This window comes from Vitis riparia, chromosome 2, assembly GCF_004353265.1.
Source record: "Vitis riparia cultivar Riparia Gloire de Montpellier isolate 1030 chromosome 2, EGFV_Vit.rip_1.0, whole genome shotgun sequence".
Taxonomy (NCBI): domain Eukaryota; kingdom Viridiplantae; phylum Streptophyta; class Magnoliopsida; order Vitales; family Vitaceae; genus Vitis; species Vitis riparia.
In genome coordinates, this window is record NC_048432.1 from 17,974,101 (window position 1) to 17,990,259 (window position 16,159).

The following is a 16,159-nucleotide window of genomic DNA, read 5'->3' on the forward strand; positions in this document are numbered from 1 at the left end:
TTGAAAATAATTAAAATATTAAAAAAGTTTTATTATCTGAAATTTTAAAAATTTTAAAAATAAATGTTAAAAATATAAAATAAATCCATTTTTTTTTTGTATATCTGAGAAAAAAATTGCATCACAAGGCATGTAATCAATCTTATAATAAATATTAAAATACATAAAATTTAATTATGATTAAAGTCCAAATCATGAATGGTTGAAAATTTATGATTGGAATGTAGATTGGTTGGGCCGAACCCGGCCCACTGGCACAAGTTTCAAAGGGATCAACTTCTAACCTGCGCCGGGGGCGCAGAGCACGCGGCCTTATCTATATCGTTTTTTCACTGAACCAGAGCTCACTGAGAACAACAATGGCGTCTCCTTCGCTCCCCTCTTCTTCACTCCTTTCTCGCTTCTCTTCCGCTCAATCTTCTCCACCAATCACCAGTTTCACAGTTTTCTCGGGAAAACAGAGGTTCATTTACCATCCAAGGAGAGCCCCAGGCCTCTCCATTAGAGCCCTAACCCTAGATTTCTCCGGTTCCTTCTTCGAGGGCGGATTCGGGTCCGACGACGACCCGAATTCCCCTCCCGGACCGGGCATTGCGGCGGTGGAGGACAAGGATGAGCCCCAGTGTCCCCCCGGTCTCCGCCAGTACGAGACCATGGCGGTTCTCAGGCCCGACATGTCGGAGGACGAGAGACTCGCGCTTACGCAGAAGTACGAGGAGGTAAGAAAATCGGGCCTTTGCTTAGTTGCTGAGAAAACTCGGGCAAGAAAAGAAAATTGGGGTTTTGAATTTTTGTTTTGGAAGATAGTAAAATGGTGAAGTTAAATGAGCCACATAGGTGTCAAATTGATGAACTTGGATTTCTTTAATCACTGCATTTTCTCAGTGGCCAAGCAGAAAAGAACCAGAGGAATACCAAAATGGGTTGAAGTCTATAAGAGCTTGGATGAGGGTGCGGAAATGAGTCTAATTAATTTGATTAACTGGGAGAATAGAAGATTTCCGATTTCAATAGGTTTCGATTTGTTTCAAAGTTTTAGTTTTTGCATTGTGCAGAAGAACTGAAGAAAGAATTTTTTTGTCATTCCATAAAAAATCTATATGTTTATCTGTTTGAACCCCTTCTGAATAATGACGTGCACAATCTTTCCCTGTATTGATAATTGGAGTGCATAATAGTTGTCAACATCACTGCTGCGTTTGATACCGATTTAGGGGTTTAGGAAGGATTTCATGTTTGTTTACTCTGTAACTGTGAAAAAAAAACAAGTGAATTATGCCTTTTTGTTATTGAATCTGTTATGGGGTTGGTATTTTGTTCATCACAGACTCTCTGTGGTTCTTCAACTTAGAAACTCGTACAATGAAATACAACATACGCAGACATGTTTAGCTTTGTGGTCTCGGGTCTAGATTTAGGGAGTTGTCAATTGTCATGTCTAATAGGTTGTTACCATGCACCATGGCCATTGATCATAACTTCTAAACACTAGAATGAAGTTGGATCTTGCTCGAGATGTAATTGTGAAATGAGAACTTCTAATTAAAGGGATGAAGTTTGATCTTGTTTGAGATATAATTACAAAATAAGCTAGCGCTTGAGGCTTGGCTCAAGTGGTAAAGGTGGGAGGGTTTGTAGGAGGTTTAAGTTTAAGTACTTGTGGGGACAAATTTCACAAGACACAACAATGATCGGGAAATGAGAGATGTGGGAGCTTTGTTTAGAAGATTAAACGGACAAGTGCTTAGAAGGGATGATGAGGATGTCATGAATTGGTGGACTTCAAAGAAAAACCTCTTCCCTGTTAAGTCCTTTTACTCCTCCCTAGCTTCTTGCAATGTTAGAGAGTTCCCTTCAAGTATTTCCTTTGTAATCTGTGGGAGTGGACCAAGGGGTTTTTTGGTTCTGGTCCCCTTTCCGTTGTAGATTTTGTTGATTGGTTAGGCCCTGGTTAAAGGTTTTTTTTCTCTCTTTTGTATACCTCCTGTATACGCTAGGGTGCTTCCTTGAAGTGCCTCTTTTCTCTTAATATATTTCTCTTTATCCATAAAAAAAAAAAAGAGTTCCCTTCAAGTATTGTTTGGAATCATTGGGTATTGAAGAAGGTGAGCATTTTTGCTTGGTAAGCTTTTTGGGGGAGAATTTTAATTATGGATTAACTAAAAAGGAGGGGATGGTTTTTACCAAGTAGGTGCTTTATATGCAAAGCTGAAGAGGAATCGGCAAATCATTTACTTCTTCATTGTCTCAAAGCAACCATGATTTGACAGCTTATCTTAGCTCTTTTTGATGTTTAGTGGGTTATGTCATTTTCCATCAAGGATTCCTTACTTAGTTGGCATGACTCTTTTGTTGGGAAGAAAAGGAAAAAAAACATGGAATGCAGCTCCATTGTGTTTATTTTGGTCCCTATATTGCATTCCTTTGAGCCGTCATCCCAAAGAGATGAGGAAAGGAAATTGGAATCTGAATTTTTTGCGGGATTTCAATGATTGGGAGATGGAGGTGGTTGGGGATTTTCTACATATATTGAGGGGTCACAAGCCCTCTTTGGAGGAAGATTCAGTCCTGTGGAGGAAAGGAAAAAGAGGTCAGTTTAGGGTCAAGGAAGCTTATAGCTTGTTGGCGAGGTCTGTTGATACAGAGTTTCCCTCTAGGAGCATTTGGGTGGCAAGGGTGCCATCTAAAGTTGCTTTTTTTGCATGGGAGGCGACATGGGGGAAGGTGCTCACTTTGGACAGACTTCAAAGAAGAGGGTTTCAAATTCCAAATCGGTGCTTCATGTGTGGATGCGAGGAAGAAAGTGTAAATCATATCCTTATACATTGTACAGTAGTTAGAGCTCTATGGGATATTGTTTTTGGTTTAGTTGATGTGAAATGGGTTTTTCCAGAAAGTGTAAAGGAGGTCTTAGCTAGCTGGAGGGGCTCGTTTGTGGGAAAGAAAAGGAAAAAGATTTGGGACGCCATTCCGTTGTGTATTTTTTGGACGGTGTGGAAGGAGAGGAATAGATTAGCTTTTAGGGGAGGTGTGTTGAATGTGCAGAAATTAAAGAATTTTTTTGTTTGTAATCTGTGGAGTTGGGCCAAATTGTATGTAGGTGAGGAGGCGTTCTCCCTTATAGGTTTCCTAGAGTGGATAGCTTCCATTTAAAGGGAGGTGATTTCTTTTGTTGTTGTCTTTTGAGGCCTTAGCTGCCTTGTATACTTCCTGTATACCTTGTGGCGTTGTGCCTTTTGAATGAATATCCTTTACTTATCAAAAAAAAAAAAAAAAAAAATGGAGGGAGAGAAATAGAAAAGCCTTTGAAGACACCGAACTAACGGACCAAGCTATTTTTGTGGTCCTTTTTGTACATGTTTTTTGGGTTGGGTCAGGGTCAATGTTGACTCTAGCTCGTGGTCTTTACTTGATTTCATTGATTGGTTGAGGTGTAAGTAAGTTGGTGGACTTCAAAGAAAAACCTCTTCCCTGTTAAGTCCTTTTACTCCTCCCTAGCTTCTTGCAATGTTAGAGAGTTCCCTTCAAGTATTTCCTTGGTAATCTGTGGGCGTGGACCAAGGGGTTTTTTGGTTCTGGTCCCCTTTCTGTTGTAGATTTTGTTGATTGGTTAGGCCCTGGTTAAAGGTTTTTTTTTCTCTCTTTTGTATACCTCCTGTATACGCTAGGGTGCTTCCTTGAAGTGCCTCTTTTCTCTTAATATATTTCTCTTTATTCATAAAAAAAAAAAGAGTTCCCTTCAAGTATTGTTTGGAACCATTGGGTATCGAAGAAGGTAAGCATTTTTGCTTGGTAAGCTTTTTGGGGGAGAATTTTAATTATGGATTAACTGAAAAGGAGGGGATGGTTTTTACCAAGTAGGTGCTTTATATGCAAAGCTGAAGAGGAATCGGCAAATCATTTACTTCTTCATTGTCCCAAAGCAACCATGATTTGACAGCTTATCTTAGCTCTTTTTGATGTTTAGTGGGTTATGTCCTTTTCCATCAAGGATTCCTTACTTAGTTGGCATGACTCTTTTGTTGGGAAGAAAAGGAAAAAAAACATGGAATGCAGCCCCATTGTGTTTATTTTGGTCCCTATGGAGGGAGAGAAATAGAAAAGCCTTTGAAGACACTGAACTAACGGACCAAGCTATTTTTGTGGTCCTTTTTGTACATGTTTTTTGGGTTGGGTCAGGGTCAATGTTGACTCTAGCTCGTGGTCTTTACTTGATTTCATTGATTGGTTGAGGTGTAAGTAAGTTGGTGGTTTTTGTGTTTTCCTTCTCTTTTTTAGCCTTTTAGCCTTGTGTACATCGTGTATACTTTTAGGTGTATTTTTTTGGCTTTCTTAATACAATTGCATTTACTTATTAAAAAAAAAAAGAAAAAGAAAAGAAAAGAAAAGTACCTGTGGGGACAAAAAGTTACCTATAAGAGATTGAAAACATGAAATAAGCCATATCTGTGAGATCGTGCAATTAAGGTGCGAGGTATAGAAATGATTTCTTTTCCATAAGTGCCTTAAGTTTTCCAAATATTTCAACCCTACTCATGCACGAATTGTTTCACATAGTTGTGTTCTCTGGTTAGTTACAACCTATCCCTGTATCCTCTAGTGACCAAATCATCCCACACTATAGCTTGAAGAGAGGAATTGTAAATGCATGCTTCTGGTATTTAGGGGCGAGGATTCAAAAACGTATTGGTGGAACTTTTTGTTAGTTATAACGTATGAAGTAGTTGAAATTTTTTCGAACCACGGTGTTTCTGGATAGAACCTTTCTACTTCAATAATGGCTAGGTTTTTATCAACAAAGGAACAGTCCACTGGGAATTGAAGGATGGATTTTTTTTTTATATTTTTTTTTGACATAGTTATGTTCTTTCATTCTTCTTTTCTTTCTTTCTTGGTCATGTTGATGGAGCTAAGTCAGGAAAGTTCACATATAATTCATTCAGGAATTACGCTTCTGCTATCTGGTGTGAAAAATTATGATAAGAGTATGATTCTTTAAAGCACTATCCTCTTGTAATTTTATTTGGAGAGCCTTGTTAATGGGTGCTCAAATTGCAGTTGCTTGTTGCTGGGGGTGGCATGTATGTGGAGGTATTCAACAGAGGGGTCATTCCTTTAGCCTACAGCATCAAGAAGAAAAACAAGGCAGGAGAAAGCAACACTTACTTGGATGGTATTTACCTCCTTTTCACCTATTTTACCAAACCTGAGTCCATGGAAGTTCTTGAAGCAACACTGACAGCAGATGATGATGTCATCCGATCATCCAGTTTCAAAATAAGGAAACGAAAATATTAGTTTGGTTTGACTCATTTGTGTAGCTCCAAGAGGAAGATGAATAGGAAAGGAAAGTTACATGTACTTTTTGAGCTCGTGTTGTGGATCTTTTCTCTTGCCCAACTTTTTGTTGATTAATCAATTTTTTTGTAACATACTCAATTTAGTGGCAATGAAAGATATGTTGTTGTCAGAAGTTGCGGATTTGCAGGATTGATTCTGCAATTGGGTAAGGGAAATTACAGAGCAGCCTCTTTGGTCCTAGCCTTGTGGAACTACATTTCCAAGCAGGAAATCAAACTAAGGCGTAGGACATGTGTGTGCACGTACTATTCATTTGAGGAATCTGAGTGCTAGTTTGTGATGATATCTAGATCCTTAACACTGAAGTGTTTCTCTTTGTCATAATCATCTGGTCCTTGTCCCCTTGGCCCCGTGGCCGGCTTAGAAATGATATGGAAACACGTGTTCTTTAGTGTGCTAATGGGCTAAATTGGTAGTTTGGTTCACTAAATCGTGTAGATATAAAGGTAGATCTCTGGCTTTTAGAGACTGAGTCAGATGGAGCCCAAGAATCCAACTTTTGAACATCGAATCTAATAATCTATGCATAATTGTCCTACAACCAGTCACAGATCAAGCCTCTTTTGAATTCATCCTCCCATATCTCCTTTGTCCCAGCCCTCCTACAGGCAGGTCTCTCTGTATATTTCTCCATAGAAAATAGGTCCGTATCAGTTGTATGTATCTGATCTCTTGGTAGTCTAGGACTAGGATAGGCACGCCAATGCCCATTGTGACAGAAGATCTTCCTTCCAACATCCGGCCTATAACATTAAATCCCCCGAAACAAGTTGTTCATCTAATCAGCATACCAGTATGAAAAAGAAAAAAGAGTAAAAAAATTGAAGACAATGGTTCAGGTATTTGTCCTCCTTAAAGAGCACCAATAATATCTGCTAATATTTAACTATTGTTTTAATCACAAAAATGTTTTGAGTGTGTCTCCGCTAATGATACTTAGGTGACTTTAACACTACAGCCTGTTTAGATAGGATCTAGTTAGTAGAAAAAAGAAAGTTTAGATTCGATCTCAGTGACTCAGTCATCACCTATCAGTACTTGGAATTGAATTCTTTTTCATTTGTTATAATTTTACAGCTGCCGATTTCTGGGATTCTTAGAACAAAAGTAGAAGCACTTTTTGTGTGTTGAAAACAAAATACATAAGATAGAACAGATGAGTCTCAAATCTAGGCAAATCGGATTTAGTGGTGTCGTTTGAGATCTTACTTCATGATCCACCACCAACAGTAAGATCTCTGCAATCTTAGTAAAGGGAAATGCCACATGAAGACTGCATCCTTGAAAAAGATGTGAGAGATAAATAAAAATAGTGCAGATAGTGAGTGTGGGTCTCAAATCATGGAAGGCAATATTTTGCTTTGTCCTGATATATCAAAAGGTCAGATTAAAAAGTCTTTTTTATGTAAAGCACTCTATATTGTAATTGATGCCTTCCACCATATCACAATAATGTAGCTGGAGAAGCCCATTCAAACTTGGTTGTCTGCAGTCACCCAATGAGAAGAACTCAGCAGTCCATGCCTCAAACTTCAGAAAATTGAAACCACCCTATGTTGAAACTAGTCACCTTTTGGAAGTTTTTTTTTTTTTTTTTGTGATATTTAACCTGGAAAACATTTAGCTGCAGCGATAGACTCACCTGAGTTCCGGGTTGGTCTGAACGCCTACCTTGCTAACTTGAAACTTCTCAATAGATTCTGAAAAATCAATGGGCAAACTTGTTTGTCCGTTGCTTTGCCTTTGCAAGAAGAAACTTTCATCATATTAGCAAGTACTAGATAGCCATGCTTTAGTGATATTTTAGTTATCGATTGGGCGGTGTTTATGTAATGATGAAAAGTTCAAAGCACAAATGTCACTTTAGTATAATGCATGAGAGAATCCAAGCCCTTTTCTCCGACAAGAATAGGTTCTTTGATTTCATTAATATGTAGAGGAAATGTTTGGCCCCAATAACCATTTCCATGTGTAGAGCTTAACTATTTTTTGCCAACTTCTTTTCCTCTTCTCTTTTAAGGTGAAAATAAAGTCAGGTTTGTTGTGAAAATCACCCCCTAATGATTTGCTTTCTCCCATGATAAAAGTTTCTAGGTGGTTAGGCATATCAGAAGCAATATTTGTGAGGTTAGGTTTGATGTCTAGAACACCCAATATGCCGTGTTTCCATGTGCCTAATGATATTAGTGGGCTCAAGTGCTCAGAAATGGACAAAGACATTAATGAAATGGAAAAGTATTATTTAGTTATTGACAATGAGTTCAACCCACCTTGCTGCTCCCATGTTTTGTGTTGGTTAAAGGTTGTTAGGCCATTGACATGACAACCAAGGATCAGATCAAATGATCTTATCTCGAACTTCCCTTAAGCAAGCTTTACTTATCCTTTAAGTTTGCCTACTGCTAATAGGTCTTTTGATTTGTTTGCCGCAACTGTCATTTTTCGTGGAGCATTCTCTGGGCATCTTTATACATAGCAGAGGTTAGTATTTGAGATATGAAAAGAATTTTAGGTTTAGCCGAGTTTTCATGCATCTTTGTCTGTGAAAAAATGTTCTGCCCCACTTGTGTTAAAGGAGGTTCCAAATCTTTAATCTCTTCTACTTTAGTGTTCACTTTGTAGAGTGCTTTAACATGCTTTTCAGGCAATGGGAAAGCCTTTGGTTAGACAAAACTTAATGTGGTTAGTTACCATTTCCCTTTTACTCACCAGTCACTGAACCAGTCAACTTTCTTTTCATCAACCTGGAAAATTCTGTATCCTTAGCAAGGGAAAAAAATGTAATCATGTTTGGGCTGGGTCCGTGCGATGAGGATGAGAACAAATGGGCTTGAGTGCTGGATATGGGGCCCATATTTTCAGTGGAGAGGCATGTGTTTGTCCCATCATGGAAAAAAGAGGGAATATATATGACCATGTATTCGTGTTCTCAAAAGCTATTTGATGGCTTCTATTTTATAGAACAAAGTTGTATTGTTTAGTGTCCTTTTCCAAATCCAATACAAATCCTCATACACAAGATCTTTCTCCCTCTATTTTATAACCAAAGCTACACTATTAATAGGCCTTTCACTGTATCACAAAAATATCCTTCTGCACCATCTCTCTTTCAATCCCAGTGATCAACCCCATCATAACTCTCTCTCCATAAATACTCCCAAATAGGCCTTTGTACTTCTCTCATCTCTGCAAATCTCATCAAGCATTAATCTCTCTGGTTTTTTAGAAGCTTAGATACAGATGGGTCTTCCTCAAACTCCGACTCCTACTCATCTCTATCCTGAAGCACTTCAACTTAAGCTTTACCAGGCCTTCATATTTTCAATCCCAATTCTCTTCTCCATTATTCTGTTTCTGCTGTTTTACTTGTTCTACCTCAAGAGGAGGGCTTCCACTTCCTCATCTACTGCACCAATACTTCCAAGCAGTATGAATCAAGCAGCTTCATTTCTCTCCCCAGTAAGTCCTCTATCTCCTTCTCTCGCTCTCATGTTTGTGCAGCTTGTTTTTGTAATTTGATATGAATTTGTGGAATATCAATCTTTATATTCTGATGTTTCTGTAGTCATGTGAGATCGGTTTGAAGGGAGAGCTCAAAGGCAAGCTTCCAACAATCTTGTTTGATGACGAATTGAAGGCAAGGGACTCACTGTAAGTTTTCGTATTTCACATTCTCATTACGGAATTTTTGCAAAGCTGTAGTGCTAGTATTCCGCCCACAACTTGGTAAGCACGCCAAACAGTGAACTCTGAGGTTGCCAATAACAACGGTTACTCTAAGTAAACACACCTTTTCAACATTTTTTGTGGACATATTTCTTCCTTAAAAACCCAAGAAGGCATGCAAAGTTGTTCTTGGATCCTGGCCTGCACTCTATACCATACTTTGCCCAGAGCCAGGTACAAGTTCCATTTTTTTTTCCCCTGAATTTGAGTTCGAATCTCCAATGACATCCACTATTTTCTGAAAAGCACTGGTCCAAACCATGACCGTTAGAAAAAAAGAAGTATGACATGAATGGCATCTTTAGATTTTGCCCAGAAAAAAGAAAAGAAAGGTTTAAATCCCCTTTTAAATATTGGCCTGCCAATGTTAAAAGTAGGACAAGCATCAATATACAACCTCAGTGTGAAATCCCTTAATTATTGGTTTTGTTGATGATGAAGTTGAACCAAACATTATAATCACTAGAAGAAGAAATGTGTTTATTAATACTCAATCAACCATCGGTGCCCTCCTATGAAAGATAATTAGAACTTAACAGAGGTAGAAATCATTGTGCTTATACCAGTTTCCCAGCAAAAGATTGTGATGATCCGATAATTATTTGGCTCCACTTTTAGATAGCCAGATGATTGTTTATCACTTCACATATTATTCCATTAGAATTTTTTTTTATCAAGTTTGCCTATTGCAGCATGACTTGAACTGAATCTAATTAATGGAACTTCTGAAAATTTCACAGATGTTGTGTTTGCCTGGGAGAATTTGAAATCAAAGAGGAGTTACACCAGGTTCCGTCGTGCAAACATGTGTTTCATGCCGACTGCATATACCACTGGCTTCGTACAAACTCTACTTGTCCACTCTGTCGCTGCTCTGTCTTCCCCAATACCAAAGCAGGCAATCCAGTGTCCCCTGTTAGATCCGAGCATCCCGATAACCAGAACTCCAACCAGCACAGACAAAATGTCTCTTCACAGCAACAAGAAGAAAACATTGGTGTTAGGTTGGATATCTCTGATTCTTCCAGTGGACAGCAGATGGTACCAACAGACGGATCTTCTAGCTCGAGTTTAAGAGAGCCTGGCAGATCGTCTGAGTTGCCCACTTGCATAGACAGTGAAATGGGTTATCGGGACCAAGAATCAATTGTTCTTCACATTGAAACACACTCAGCAATCTGAGGGAAGTTGAGTGGAGTAGTTTAGAGATTGATTGCTAGTTTATTAATATCATCAAGGAGTACAAGGTAACGTAAACAGTACAGACTAGAACTCGAAAACAATTCTATAGAGACAAGTCAAAATGCCATAGAGGATGCTGAGTAGAGAGCCCATGCTAGAACTACAGAAATCACAGTGATTTTCAGAGGCAATTTCCCTTGGTCTCTCCTCCAGGCCATGGCTTCATATACTGGCCAGCAGTTCACCACTGCAAAACCAGCCAAGAACATTTGAAGAAACACATCTTCTATGCTTCTTTGCCTGCAGGCTTTTGCGAAGCCGGTTAGGAATGCGACCAAGTTGATTATTGCTGCTGTGGTTAGCGGCAAGAAAATCGGGGATGGGACTCCAAACTCGAAGATCCCCTTCTGGTATCGCTTGCTTTGTTCTTCTTCAACCACCTTGCTGGTCACATTAAACCCAAATGTGGAAATGCCAACATACTTCAGCAAGTACTCAACCAACCCGAACGTGAAACTCGATAGTCCCCTCATCAACCACGCCCTCTGGTGGTTCCACCACCTCTGTGTCGGCCTGCCGGATAATAGAAACTCAAGATAGTCTTGTCCATAGGCTCCAAGGAAAAGAACCACATATAACAAAAACCAAGGATCTGATATCTGTAAAACCATGTTGAGGTTTCTTAGTTGAAATCGACTCAATATTATAATGCTAATGGATGCATAGATGGGCATACCTTTGGGAATATTGAGGCAGAATTGAGCAGAGCTAGCTGGGGGAGAAAGGCATAGATGGTGAACGGAATCCCCCAAATGCCCCAGAAGGTATAATGAGCAAAACATAGCCCTGAAAGGAGGCTTATTGATCGGACTCCAAAGGTGATTGGACTATATCTGAAGAAGGCAACTTCAAGAAGGCCAACTGACCATCTCATGGTTTGATTCAGAAAATCATGGAGGTTGATGGGTGACTCCCCTAGAAATGCAGGCCTTTTAGGATTACAATAAATGGACTTCCATCCTTCACATTGCATCAGACAGCTTGTGTACAAGTCCTCAACCAAAGAGCCATACCTAAAGCCCATCTGCAAATTGTAGAAAACAAAAAATGAATCCAAATTTGTGCTCAAAAACTGGTGTTCCTATAAGGGTTTTGTTTGTTTTCCTCACGAAAATGCAAATTAGTACAAGCAACTAAGCCTACCTTTCTGCCCCATTTGGTTTGGTTCTCATACTTGCAGCCTGCGACATGGTGTGCCATTGCCAAAACCTCTCTAGACTTGATTGAATGGCTAACCTGCCGACCCTGGTTCATTTCTGGGGTTTCAGATGGGCAACCATAGAAGACTCTTCGCCGGAAAAAACCTCCAGAACCTGCATGTATGGGGCCGGCTAGCCCATCCATTCCAGGCATATGAACTTCAAACACATGCCTCATTTCACCACCATAGATATCATTCTTGTTGATCCCATGGAAAACCTGAGGAAACTGAATGTACCCTAGTTTTGGATCCATGGAAGGATCTAAAAGGTAGCACAGCGCCCGCAGAGGCGTTTGTGGATCGTTGGAGTACATGTCGCTATCCAGGGTTAGGATCACTGGTGCATTTGTCATGATGGCTGATACTCGGAGCTTCAAAATTTAAACAAAATTGGCATATGCATGATGATAGGCGATTCAGGTTGATTAAAAGGAAAAAAATAGACAGTGGGGGTGACAAAAATTGATGTGGATTTGTATTGAAACATGAGCTCTAAATCTTACCAGGACGTTAAGGGCACCAGCCTTGAAATTGTGGGGAGAATCTGTGCTTTTCTCTCTGGAGATGTACACAAGGTTTGGCATCCCATGGCCAGTGGCATCGTTGTCTTTGCCATATTCTAATAGTACCTGTTTTCAGGGCTTATAGGAATGCATTTCGTTACATTTGCTGCTGAAAATGTATAGAGATCAATGTAGATTCTACTAAATATAGGTGATTAATTTTCATTAAAGATATTTAAAAGAATATTGATTAAAATATGAAAATTTTGAAATCATTTTCAAATTTATGATATTTTTAAGGAATTAAATTGAAAATTGTTGTCTGAAGAGACAATTTCAAATAAATTTTGAAGTTATATTTTATTTTGTTTTTTAACAATATAATTTACATATTTAAATTGAAATGATTGATCTCTTTGAAAGACACGAGAGCGGGTTTTGACAAAATCCTTTACGGCTTGGGCCCATTTATAAATTGGCGTGATGTAAATGGGAGGGGACACTCTCTAACAACTACACGTGACCGATGAGAAGTTCCATGAAGATGGACCTGAACTACTGGAGGATGGTTCTGAGGAGTGAATCCATCTGTCCATCTGCTGAGAGCTTCACTTTCTCCTTGCTTGGTGATATAATCATGGCTGATGCTCCCTCTCTTTATCACATTCTCCACCCTCACTCTCATGCTCTCATACATCGTCTGCATACATAATTGACAAATCATTTTGGTTAGCTTTTCAATCGGTTCTTTTCTCCACAAATATTACTATATGTATATTTTTATTAATTTTTGTAAGTTGTTAGTTAATTAATTTTAGTTTTGAATGGTAGGTCAAACGTGAAATGCTAAAAATTTCATATGCTCCCATTTTCTGTTTATCTATGCTTGTCACCACATGACATAGTTGTGGAAGAAATTTACCTTAATCTGATCGGTCTCTGGGAACCTGGAGGGGTTGGAGGATCCAAAATGTGCCTTTGGACACCTCTCCACAACCTTGTTCTTCCTGCAATAAGGCAGCCAGTGGGAGGCAAACCTAGCAGCCTCCATGAAAGCAAAGAGGGTGAACTTGGAACCTCCATCATCCGATACATATACCGACAACTTCTCTATTGGATAATCATATGCCATCACAGAAAGAGCTGTGTTCACCACACCCATAGGTGGCTCCTTGTATGGATCAGCAGTGCATATAAACACATCCAGCCCCGGATAATCACTCTCCTTGACGTAATGCTCAAGGTGTTCGATGAAAACCTGACGATGGGTTGGATACATGCGAAAAGCCTGTGCGGTCACCCACATGAAAGCTAGGATTGAATCAGCCAGAAGAAGGAAGATGGGGACCATGGAGGTGGACTGGAGTAGATCAATGAAATGGTGATAGAGTAGAGCTAAGATGGCACAAGAGTAGAGAAGTGCGAATGCTCGGTTTATGCCGGCCCGGGGCATAAGCATCTGGGTGTGAAGAGGAAGGCGTTGGCTACCTGCCATTGTTTTGGTGGTTGTGGAGATGGATGGTTGATGATGCTGTGCTGATTTCGTCTCTTATATAGAGGAAATAGACAACGGATTCTTGTGTTCTTCAGCCACACACATGAGGAGAGATAAACTAATTGCATTATTGATGTTCCCTTTACTCAATCTTATCTAAATAAAAATATAGAATATGACAAAATCTTTTGTTTTTTTCTTTCTTACTCCAACACCCAAATCATTTCATTGATTTGACTTACCAATACAAAAAATACTCAAAATACTAATGTTTGTTTTTTTACTCAAAAAATACTAAAAAAACACTCAAACCGATTCTAAATAAAACCTTAATATTTAATAATATTAAATATTAGGTTGTTTATTTTTATAATATTTTATTTCTATTAAGTATTAAAAAATAAAAAAAAATAATATATTATTTTTTTTAATTAGAAAAAACTAAATATTTTAAATTTTTCTATCATAAAAAAATAGAATAAAAAAGAAATAATCTAAATTCTAAAAACAAATTAATTTAAGCAAAAAATTAAGAAAACAAACACCTTTTAGCCGGTGTTTTCTAGTAGTCACATCCACATCTTTGCATGCTTGGTCAAAATTTGATTAACTAATACAAAAATTGGAAATCCACAAAAGAGTGCTTTAAGACTAGGGAAAATCATATTGACAAAAATCCATCCCATTATTGGAGCGGAGGATAGGAGCTCTCCATGATCATCTCCCGTGAAAATGATACATTGTTACATGGGGTTTTTTTTTTTTAGAAAAATGTATATATATATATTTAAACTATACCACAAAAAATTAATTTTAAAATTATCATATTTTTAAATTTGAAATTGAACTCGTCTTTTAAAAGATGAATTTAATAGAAAAGTAAACTCATTTTTTAAAAAAAATAAATTAAATACAAAAAATCAATTTTAAAAGATAAGTTTGATATAAAAATTTTTAAGATAAAAAGTAGATATTATATGGTATTAGGGCATCCTATAACAAATACGTACAAGTAAAAGTTAAAAGACAAGTTTGATATAAAAAATTTTAAGATAAAAAGTAGATATTATATGGTATTAGGGCATCCTATAACAAATACGTACAAGTAAAAGTGCATCCACGCAAAATTGATGTTGAAAATGCATGTGGTAGGATAGTGAATCTACACAAGATTGAGGTCCAAATCCCAACTCTTTAGGGCCTTGTAGATATTATATTAATTTTTTTTCACAATGATTGAAGTGGATTCTTTAACCTTTTCACCTTTTTAGGGTGGATTTGTCACATGGAATACGAATGAGCGTAAGAATAAAAATGAGAGAGAAATCCACATACCGTTTGGAAAAGAGAAATCTAAATCATCATCATATGAGTGATCGATTTTAGCTTTCATGAAAATTAGTTTTTGATTTCTCATTTTTGTTTCTAATATGTCATTCAAACACGAAACTAGATAAGAAATAAGATATATTTCATATTAAAATCTCTTATTCAATATTTGAAATATGTTTTAAGTTAAAGAAAACCTTTAATCAAATTTTGTATGATTATGTTCATTAGCAAAGCTTATTAGGGCCAAAAGGGGCACTTTTTTTCCTTGAAGAGGTTGAAAAAAATGATTAATTGATTAAAATTGATGAAATGATTTTAAAATTGTAAATCTAATCATTTTTCATGTTTAAACTTAAAAAGTAATCAATTTTTGACATAAATATTTTTGGGATAAAATTAAAAGGAATGAAATCATCATCATTTTGGAAAACTAACCCTTCACCTTTTTTTCAACCTAAAAAAATTCATTTTGGACAAAAATACCCTCATATTTTTCTTGCAAAAATAACAAGTTCTTTTCAAACATACATGTAAATAATGAAAATATTGAAGGATATTTATGTAAAAAACAACTTTTTTAAAGGCGAAGGCGTAAGGTGAAACGTTTTTGTACCCATGAGGCGTGACGTAAACCTTTTGAAACCCTTATTTTATAATTAATAAATATTTTATAATATATAGAAAATAAAAATAAAATAGAATAAATTAAAAAACATGAAAACAATCCATTAGAATTATAAAAAAACCTTACTAGTTCCATACTTTCACAATAGAAAATAAAGACAACCATACTAATAGTTCCAAACAACCACAACCAAGTCACAAAATATCAAATATAGTTCAACACATATTACTAGAACGTTTCAACTTAAATCATCCTCTCCAATGTCATCATCATCCTCGTCCAATGTATCAATAGTTGGAAAGTTCCCACCATCAAACCCTCCCAACTCATCTAACTCCTCGTCTTCATGAATTGGTGTCAAATTCAATTCCTTCTCTTTGCCTTGACCTCCATTTTTACCTAACATAAAGTATAAATTAGGTGTAAATATTATAAGTTCATTAATAAATTTAACAAAATTTATAATTTAAAATTTTGAGTACTTACTTGCAAATTCATCATGTTTTCTTTTGTTAGAATGTGATAAACTATGTTGTCTGATGACACTTGAGTCTCTTGGTTTTGGGATGACACAATTCTAATGACATCAATATTAAATAATTCATTATCTTTAAGCCAACAAAGATCAAGTGGGAGGAGAGGATCTTCTTTCTCCACAATCCACTCATCATCTA

General features: G+C 37.3%; 3 protein-coding genes across 3 annotated transcripts; 2 read left to right on the top strand and 1 right to left on the bottom strand.

Annotated features, from left to right (window-relative positions):
• The first annotated feature begins 323 nt into the window (after positions 1 to 323).
• Positions 324 to 5,473, top strand: LOC117930131 (30S ribosomal protein S6 alpha, chloroplastic). The gene is made up of 2 exons (XM_034850606.1): positions 324 to 719; positions 5,059 to 5,473. Exons 1-2 carry the CDS (start codon positions 360 to 362, stop codon positions 5,296 to 5,298), a joined length of 600 nt encoding a protein of 199 aa, XP_034706497.1. The 5' UTR covers positions 324 to 359; the 3' UTR covers positions 5,299 to 5,473.
• A 2,282-nt stretch (positions 5,474 to 7,755) lies between these two features.
• Positions 7,756 to 10,296, top strand: LOC117930114 (probable E3 ubiquitin-protein ligase RHA4A). The gene is made up of 3 exons (XM_034850585.1): positions 7,756 to 8,820; positions 8,927 to 9,012; positions 9,828 to 10,296. The coding sequence occupies exons 1-3, from the start codon at positions 8,602 to 8,604 to the stop codon at positions 10,267 to 10,269; spliced, it is 747 nt and encodes a 248-aa protein (XP_034706476.1). The 5' UTR covers positions 7,756 to 8,601; the 3' UTR covers positions 10,270 to 10,296.
• LOC117930032 (cellulose synthase-like protein G3) lies at positions 10,276 to 13,567 on the bottom strand. The gene is made up of 6 exons (XM_034850484.1): positions 12,956 to 13,567; positions 12,584 to 12,733; positions 12,034 to 12,159; positions 11,473 to 11,901; positions 11,006 to 11,353; positions 10,276 to 10,928 (listed from the first exon to the last, which is right to left on the bottom strand). Exons 1-6 carry the CDS (start codon positions 13,526 to 13,528, stop codon positions 10,386 to 10,388), a joined length of 2,169 nt encoding a protein of 722 aa, XP_034706375.1. The 5' UTR covers positions 13,529 to 13,567; the 3' UTR covers positions 10,276 to 10,385.
• Between the last annotated feature and the right edge of the window lie 2,592 nt (positions 13,568 to 16,159).